The sequence below is a fragment of the Cebus imitator genome, unplaced genomic scaffold, assembly GCF_001604975.1.
Source record: "Cebus imitator isolate Cc_AM_T3 unplaced genomic scaffold, Cebus_imitator-1.0 Scaffold118, whole genome shotgun sequence".
Classification (NCBI taxonomy): domain Eukaryota; kingdom Metazoa; phylum Chordata; class Mammalia; order Primates; family Cebidae; genus Cebus; species Cebus imitator.
This window is the reverse complement of record NW_016107433.1, coordinates 5,837,128-5,845,984: the sequence shown is the minus strand read 5'-3', so window position 1 is coordinate 5,845,984 and position 8,857 is coordinate 5,837,128. Positions and strand designations below refer to the sequence as shown.

The 8,857-nt window shown below is 45.6% G+C and overlaps 1 protein-coding gene across 1 annotated transcript in view; it reads right to left on the bottom strand.

Annotated features, from left to right (window-relative positions):
• PKD1L3 (polycystin 1 like 3, transient receptor potential channel interacting) overlaps window positions 1-8,857 on the bottom strand; it is a 90,418-nt gene that overhangs the window by 5,356 nt on the left and 76,205 nt on the right. The window contains 3 exon segments of the mRNA XM_037742255.1: window positions 8-272; window positions 1,782-1,942; window positions 3,439-3,566. Coding sequence (XP_037598183.1) covers window positions 8-272; window positions 1,782-1,942; window positions 3,439-3,566 — 554 coding nt within the window.

Genomic DNA, 8,857 nt, shown 5'->3' with positions numbered 1-8,857 from the left:
AAAAAAAAAAAAAAAGGACCACAGCCCATATGGAAGGAGAGACAGCAATGTGGGGGCTTACGGCAATGGCATAGCCTGTCAGCAGGATCAGGATGATCAGCAGAAAGCCTGACACCTCGTCCCAGGCTCGGCTCAGTGTCCTGCTGATGACCCACAGCCTGGGGCTATGACGCAGCAAGTTCCATAACTGAACAGTTGCCAGCAGAACCAGGAAGCCCACGAGATGGGTTGCAGCAGAGTTCACTTTTACTGCCTCATAGAAGCTGATGAACCTGCACCAAAGAAAGCTGACAGTTACTGAGCAAGAAGACTCTGCGCCTGTACCACAGTCACAGTTTCCCCAGCGCCCCTCCTGCTGAGCGCAGCAGCCCTGAGTCCTATGAGATGGAATGCTGGTTGATATGAGAACTGCTTTCTAGTGTGGTCTCCTGTGAGTTGTGGATATGGGAATAACAAAAGGCCATGTATTATTCAAATGATCTGCCTGCTGCAGATGGCACTGGGAGCTGTGCTGAAGAAACCTTAAAATGTGACCTCTAGCTGATTTTTTAAAATTCATCCTGGGAAGCAAAACCAGCCTCCTGCACTGCTCTGAGCCAAATCTCTCCTCTCAAAAGGAGATTAACTTAACCCAGAGAGAGTAGCCTGCTGGTCTGTTTTCTGCGGCACACTAATCCTGTGTTGTTCTCTGGCAGTACAGGATTGATGTAATAGGTTTGATAATGCTTAGAACAAAATGATGGACGGTAGACTAGAGGCGAGGGGTGTTGCTCAACAATTAGGTTTTCTTTTATGAGACATACATTCATAATTTTAGGTTGCAGCAACCAGGTGACTTGGAAGGACCCCCACAGACACTAGCAAGCGGTGCTCTGCACAGACACAGTCCCTGCATAAACTACTCTCCATAATGCCTACTTGAAACAGTGCCTCAGGAAAAGTTACACAGATCACTGCCCAGGCTGTTGAAAAGCTTAGCAAAGCGTCACTTGGCAACACTTGCTGTGGGAAACACACAGATGTTTCTCTCCATGGGAAAAACCAGAGAAGGCAACCAAAGGGGCGCCAAACATCTCTTGGTATGGATGACTGAATAGATGAAATCCCTACCCAGAAAGCAACTCCCTTTGAATTTAAAGGATGGACTACGTGTTGTGCTTTCATTTAAAGGATTATTTGTCATGCATCAGGCTTTATGCCTTTGCCAGAATGCAAAATAATGACCAATTCCAGGCCTTTATGAAACTTAAATGTATTATCCCTAAGCACTAATGAAGGCAGAAGAGCTCTTCAATGTGACTAGCAGTTAAATGGTTTCTAGTTCATTGTGTTCATTTTTTCAGACAGTTTTGCTTTTGTTGCCCAAGCTGGAGTGCAATGGCATGATCCTGGCTCACTGTAACCTCTGCCCCCCAGATTCAAGTGATTCTCCTGCTTCAGCATCCCGAGTAGCTGGGACTACAGGCATCTGCCACCATGCCCAGCATAGAGATGGGGTTTCTCCACATTGGTCAGGCTGGTCCAACTTCTGACCTCAGGTGATTTACCCGCCTTGGCTTCCCAAAGTGCTGGGATTACAGGTGTCAGCCACTACGCCCAGCCTAGTTCATTGTTTTCCCTGCTGTGGACATGAATCCAAGTTCTGTTTTAACTCTGATATTATACAAATACAGATCTGGTAGACCAGTGAAGGAAGGGGAGTTTAAAAGAATACTTGTGTATAACCTGGAAACTTTAGAAATGAGGTAGGAGTATCCTATGCCCCTCAGGCTTCCTCTTACCTGTCCCGGTCATGGTGGTATTGTTCCATGTTTTTCTTATGTAGAGAAATACTCTTCATGTCAAGCCCCAGGATGATGAAGCTAATGAGGATTATACTTGTGTCCAGAATGTTTCTTTTCCTGGTGAAGAACCTCCACTTTTGCCGTTTTAGCCGACAACCCTAAACACAGACAGCAAGGTCACCATTACTGGTCTAAGAGATTAGCTAGGTTGCTCCCTGCTCCAGTGTAACAAGCGCAGCTGATGTCTATGGGCCAAGCACGCTGCGAGGCATTTATCAGCTCTCACCTAGACAAACGAGTTATGGTCTTAGTTCAGCTCTGTAGTCATTCAGAAATGCCACTTACAGAAAAGTTGGCTTCTAATACAACTTCCACTGAATACATTTATTCTTTTTCTTGGAGATCATAAGCCTGTCACTTAAATAATACAAGTTTCTTTCTTTGAGACAGGGTCTTGCTTTGTGGCCCAGGCTGGAGTGCAGTGGTGTGATCATAGCTCACTGCAGGCTCAACCTCTCAGGCTCAGGCTCAGGCTCAAGCAATCCTCCCACCTCAGCCTCCTGAGTAGCTGGGACCACAGGCACATGCCACCATGCCCAGCCAAGTTTTGTATTTTTTTGTAGAGACAGTGTTTTGACATTTTGCCCAGGCTAGTCTCAAACTCCTGGCTTGAAGTGATCTGCCCACTTCAGCCTCCCAAAGTGCTGGGATTACAGGCATGAGCCACCATGGCCAGCAGAAGTTTCTAAACTAGTTATTAAGCCTGAGACTGAAGAAAAAAATACTATGTTTGGCTTAAGATATAAATATATTTTCTTGTGAGTGTAATCGTTTTTTTTTTTTTTTTGAGACGGAGTTTCGCCCTTGTCACCCAGGCTGGACTACAGTGGCACCATCTGGGCTTACTGCAACCTCCACCCCTAAGGTTCAAGCAATTCTCCTGACTCAGCCTACTGAGTAGGCGGGACTTCAGGAGCCCACCACCACACCCAGCGGATTTTTGTATTTTTAGTAGAGACGGGGTTTCGCCATGTTGGCCAGGCTTGTCCTGAACTCCTGACCTCAGTTGATCCACCCGCCTCAGCCTCCCAATGTGCTGGGATTACAGATGTGAGCCATTATGCTCAGCCAATCATTTGTATTTTTGAGTGCTTGCCGTTTGTTCATCATAATTGCTTGATATTACTTTATATAGGGCTAATAAAACTATAAAAGTACTATTTCTACAGACTAAATTCTTTAGCACCTGAAATTTGCAAGAGCTAATCTATTTGGTGGAAAACCAGTCAGCCTTTAACTGAATTCAAGTTTCTGAAAAGGACCAAAATCATCACCATAATTCTAGTAACAGGTCATTGTGGAGCTCCCCAAATAAAATGTGGCAACCTTTATTTCTCACATCTAACATCATCATCATCGTCATCATCATCATTTTTGAGACAGGGTCTTGCTCTGTGGCCCAGGCTAAAATACAGTGGCGTGATCTTGGCTCACTGCAACCTCTGCCTCCTAAGCTCAAGTGATTGTCCCATCTCAGCCTCCGGAGTAGCTGGGACCACAGGTGTGTACCACCACACCTGGGTAATTTTTGTAGTTTGGTAAAGACAAGGTTTTGCCACATTGCCCAGGCTGACATCTAACATTACTGACTCACCTGTATGAAGGCATAGTAACAGATCAGTAGATAATAGATGACTTGTGAGATGACAGACCAGACAAAGCCCTTCTTTGACATCTGAAGGGAAGTGAAGCTTTCCAGTCTCACAGAGGTGAAGAAAGCACCTGATAATAACAAAGAACATCTGGAGTCAAGCGTCTAAAACTTTTGCCCTCTTGTCATTACACTTGTATTTGAATAACCCCAACTCTTCCTATATCATCAATTCAAATGTTTCTGAGTTCAATGCTCCACTTAGTATTTCCTTTAGAGCTGTTATGAACATTAAATGAGATCACATATGCAAAACTACTGGAGAAATACCGGTTTCACAAAAGTCAGTAGCAGGAAAGGATATGCTGTTGATCCTGCCTTGCAAGGGAGGTGTCAGTGGCTTAACACTTGTTATAGATGTCACCCTAACCCAGTCGGAATGGCTGTAGAGAAGTCTAAAGCACAGAGATAGCCCATGACTACCGATAGTATCCCATGGATACTCAGTCATTTACATAAGGATGGACTAAAAGGCTTCAGCCTCCACGTGGAAGGACGGTGAAAAAATTCAAATTTATAAAATCATGAAAGGTCTTATGAATGTAAACTTTCATAAAGCTTCAAAATATTAGTGATGGCAGCAGCAGGCTGTCTGGAGTGGCTGCTGCCATGACAGCTGCTGCAGTGGGGGAGGCGTGGCCAGGGCTGTGTGCTCCATTGAGCTGCAGGAGCCAGTAACTGGTGGGAGACCTGCCCCCTTCTGAGCTGGAGGGTTGGGAGCCCCACCCTCCTGGGTGCAGTTGTAGCTGCCCAGCCATGGCTGCAGACTGGCCATCCCTGCTCCCACTGCATGGCTGCTCCCCACTCCCCTCATCTGCTCTGATTTTGGAGCAAAGTTTTGGCAGAGCCTCAGGATTACCAAGACCCAGACAGGTGTGTGTGCGCTCCGGGCAGTGCTAACACACAGCCCCCTACTGTCTCAGCCCTCTCTGAACTTTGGGCACTGACAAGCATGAGAGGGAGGGTGGGCAAGGTGGGGGGCGAAGGGCAGCTTGGCATGGGCCTGCAGGTGCCCCTTGGCACAGACAGCCTGGGCACCATGGGTTGACATGGATGCTGGCAGGAAGCAGACAGGCTCCTGAGTGGAAAGGGGCAGGTCCCCAGTACAGCCCCACCTTCAAGCCAGGGGCCTGGCTGCCAGTTCAGGAACCTGGCACTTTCACCAACTGGAGTGAGAACTTAAGACACTTTTTGTGGGTCCACTCATGGCTGCACATTGACCGATGAGCACACGCTCCCTTCTGAAGCCCATAAAAATTCCGGACTCAGCCAGACTTGGGCGGACAGCAGATAGGAGCTACCCACTCCAGTCTCCTGAAAACTGTTTTGCCACTCAGTGAAGCTCCCCTCCACCTCTCTCACCCTCCAGTTGTCTGTGTACCTCGTTCTTCCTGGATGCAGGACAAAAACCCGGGACCCGCCAAGTGGTGGGACTGAGAAAGCATAGCACCAACAGGGCTGAAACACACCCCTCGCGGGCCATGTTGCAGGCAATGAGAAGGAGAGAAGAGCTGCAGCCCTTTGGGGAAGCCCAGACCCATGGGCTCCCTGAGCCAGGGCTGTGACACCCTCTTTGGGCCTCTGTGGTTCTTGGCATCTCCAAACTTCTGGCCACCATGGTGTTTCTCTCATTCAGAGGTGGGTACCCACAGTGGAAACCACGTGCAGCACATGTGGTCCAACTGTAGCCTCGCAGGGAGCTGGCACCTGTGCCAGCACATAGAGATGCTCACCTCTCTGCAGCAGCCAGCATGCGGGGCTGTGTGCAGTGGCTGGACCCCACGATTGCTCACCCATATATCCCTTTGCTGCTCTGTGCCTGGGTCTCCCTTGGCAGGTGTGGGATCCAGGCCGGTAGCATGAGTCAAGTGCAGCCTGCCAGGCCAAGTGGGCAGAAGGAGCCCAGTGGATGCAAGCAATACTCAGGCAGAAGGTGCTGCTGGCCACAGAAGTTTCTGGATGGCAAAGCCACACCCTAAGGATGCCATGACATTAAAACTCAGATGTACCTCTTGTAGGTAGAAAAGACATTTAAGAACAAAAGGAATTCCTATTTCACCTAGCTAGCTCTCAAGACTTAAGCCCTGTCTCTTTTTTGATAGTAACCAACAATAAAAACCCCGTGAAGACCCTCAGGAAACCTTTATGGTTCATTAGAAACAAGTATAAGAGAAGTGGTCTACTCCGCAAGTCTGAGAGGAGAAAAATTCCTGATTAGGAGAAAGATGTGCCAGAAAATGGAAGGATACTTGTGAACCAATTCTGGGAGAAAGAAGAGGAGAAAGCAGTTGGATTAGGACAGACTTCCTGTTAAAGGGAGGTAAACTGAATGGACCAGTTTACCTCCAATCCCTGACAAAATGCCGCTATAATGAAAGTGAAGGGATGAAGTAAAAACTTCAAAAGATGAAGAAAAGGAGGGCAGATGAGGGCAATAAAGTGTTAGAAGCTGAGCAGTAGAGGAATCACACTGACTTAGCAAGTTCAAGAAAGCTGAAACCTAAGCAGCGGTACAGGAAACCGGAAGCAAACCAGTTCTAACCATGAAACCCTGGAAAGCCTCAGACATTGCAGGCATCTGCTATTTCTGAAGTTACACGTTCAGTTGGAACTGAAAATAGCATCAACTGAAAGTCTGTATATATATAAAACAATTAGATTCCAAATTTCCTCCCTTAACCATTCACAACCAGGGATTTGCTACCCATCTTGCCTTCCACCACCCCATGACTAAAAGTTTGTTTCCAAGTGATGTTGAAGGAGAGGATCTGGACTTGGGGACACAAGCTACATGTGAGAGTAACAGTTTACTGGAAAAGGGGATTAAGGGAAAGTTTACATACCGCATGGTGAGATGCTTCCCAGATCCCTTCCCTCAACTCACTCTGAGAACTATAATAGGCTCATATCCTCAAGGTAGGAGTTTGGAGGGTCTCTAAAAACTGCCCAAAAACAGAGACATAGATAACAGTCTTTTTTTTTTTTTTTTGAGACAGAGTCTCACTCTGTCCCCCAGGCTGGAGTGCAGTGACATGATCTCAGTTCACTGCAACCTCTGCCTCCTGAGTTCAAGCAATTCTCCTGTCTCAGCCTCCTGAGTAGCTGGGATTACAGGTGTGTGCCACCATGCCTGGCTAACTTTTGTATTTTTAGTAGAGACGGAGTTTTGCCATGTTGGCCAGGCTGTTCTCCAACTCCTGACTTCAGGTGATCTGCCTGCCTCGGCCTCCCAAAGTGCTGGGATTATAGGTATGAGCCACTGCGCCCAGCTGGGCACAGAGTTTATAATTAGCATTTATTTTCTTTTTATTACCTTCTTTTTTTTTTTTTTGGATACAGGGTCTGACTCTGACCCAGGCTGGAGTGCACTGGTACAATCTTGGCTCACTACAACCTCTGCCTCACAGGCTCAAACCATCCTGCCATCTCAGCCTCCCAAGTAGCTGGACCACAAGTACACACCACCATGCCAGGCTAATTTTTGTATTTTTGAGAGAGACAGGTTTCACCATGTTGCCCAGGCTGATCTGAAACTCCTGGGCTGAAGTGATCTTCCTTCCATGGCCTCCCAAACTTCTGGGATTATATGTGTGAACCACCACACCCAGCCTGCCTTTCTTCAAAAGGACAGCCAGGTACTTGAACCTCCAATGTTGAAAACTGTAGATGAAAACAAACAAGAAATCAAAAAAGAAGTTCAGAGGAACTAGAGACAGTAAAGGATAAGAAAAAAAACCACCATAATATCCTCCAAGTTAAGAGAAGCTATTGGATCCATAAAAGAATAAGAGACTATGAAAAAAAATGAGAATAATAATTTTGGAAATATTAAAGAAAAAACAAATAGTTTACAAGATAAAAATTAAAGTAATACTGCAGATATTAGACGAAAAAGATGGAAAACAGAAGCAAAAATATAAGAAAATGACAACATCACTCTAGGAGTTCCAACTTCAAAATGCTAGAAAATCAGAAAAAGTGACGAGAGAAAATGAAGAAATTAAAGAAAATTGCAAGAAAATTTGTCAGGACTTAAGGACACAAGTTTCCAGATAATAGGGCTTGCTATGACATTCTTTGCTAACCCAGAGGACAAAGAAAAAAATCTAAAAACTTTTGGGGTTGGGAACCGGGAATCAGAATGACAGCGTAATAGTTTTTAACAGTACCATGAAAAGCTAGAAAACAATGGACCTGTACTTTTCAAAATGCTGGCTGGGTGTGGCAGCTCACACCTTTAATCCCAGCACTTTGGGAGACCAAGGTGGGTGGATCACATGAGGTCAGAAGTTTAAGACCAGCCTGGCCAACATGGCGAAACTCCGTAAAATAGGTAAATATGTAAATTGTAAAAATACAAAAATTAGCCAGGCATGGTGGCGGGCACCTGTAATCCCAGCTACTCGGGAGGGTGAAGCAGGGAGAATCGCTTGAACCCGGGAGGCAGAGGTTGCAGTGAGGTGAGATTGCTCCACTGCACTCCAGCCTGGGAGACAGAGCAAGACTCCATCTCAAAACAAACAACAAAACGCCAAAATTCTGCAATAAAGAAATTATATACAGATAAATTAGCAATCTAATGTGATGGCAGAATAAAAACATTTTTGGATATGTATGTCTCCAACAAATTTACCTCCCTTGCCCTCTTCCAGGAAGTTAGCGGAGGATGTGCTCTAGCAAAAAGAGCAAGTGAGCCAAGAAAGGAAGACATGGAATCCAGAAGAAAGGGGATCCAGTAGAGGAGAGAGGTAAAGATAATCCCAGGGTGATGGTGAAGGGAGAGTCCTGGATGAGAGCTGTGAAGCAGCCTAGAGGATAACCCAGAGTGTACGACAGAGGGAGATCTCCACGGAGGTGTCTCCAAGAAGATAAAATGAGAGTTTACATGATACTCTAAGAGCATTTCTACTTTTACGAAGAATTGGAGATGAATCAATGACAGACACACAGAAAACCTAACAAAGTTTTAAAAAATAAATTCTAGAGAAAACAAAAGGTTGTATAAGAAATGAAATTTAATCATAATATACTAATGTCTCATCACTGAAATGCATAATGGAAATAATATTAAACTAAATAAATTTTATTACTATATTGTGAGAATGAGGAAAGAAGAAAGATGTGTATGTGTTCAACATATACGTGGGTGTAAGAAAGCTAAATTCTAAATCTCAAATTTCAAGGCTGGGTGTGGTGGCTCCTGCCTGTAATCCCAGTACTTTGGGAGGCTGAGGGAGGTGGATCACCTGAGGTCAGGATTTCAAGACCAGCCTGGCCAACATGATGAAACCCCCATCTCTACTAAAATACAAAAATTAGCCAGGTGTGGTGGCAGGTGCCTGTAATCCCAGCTACTCAGGAG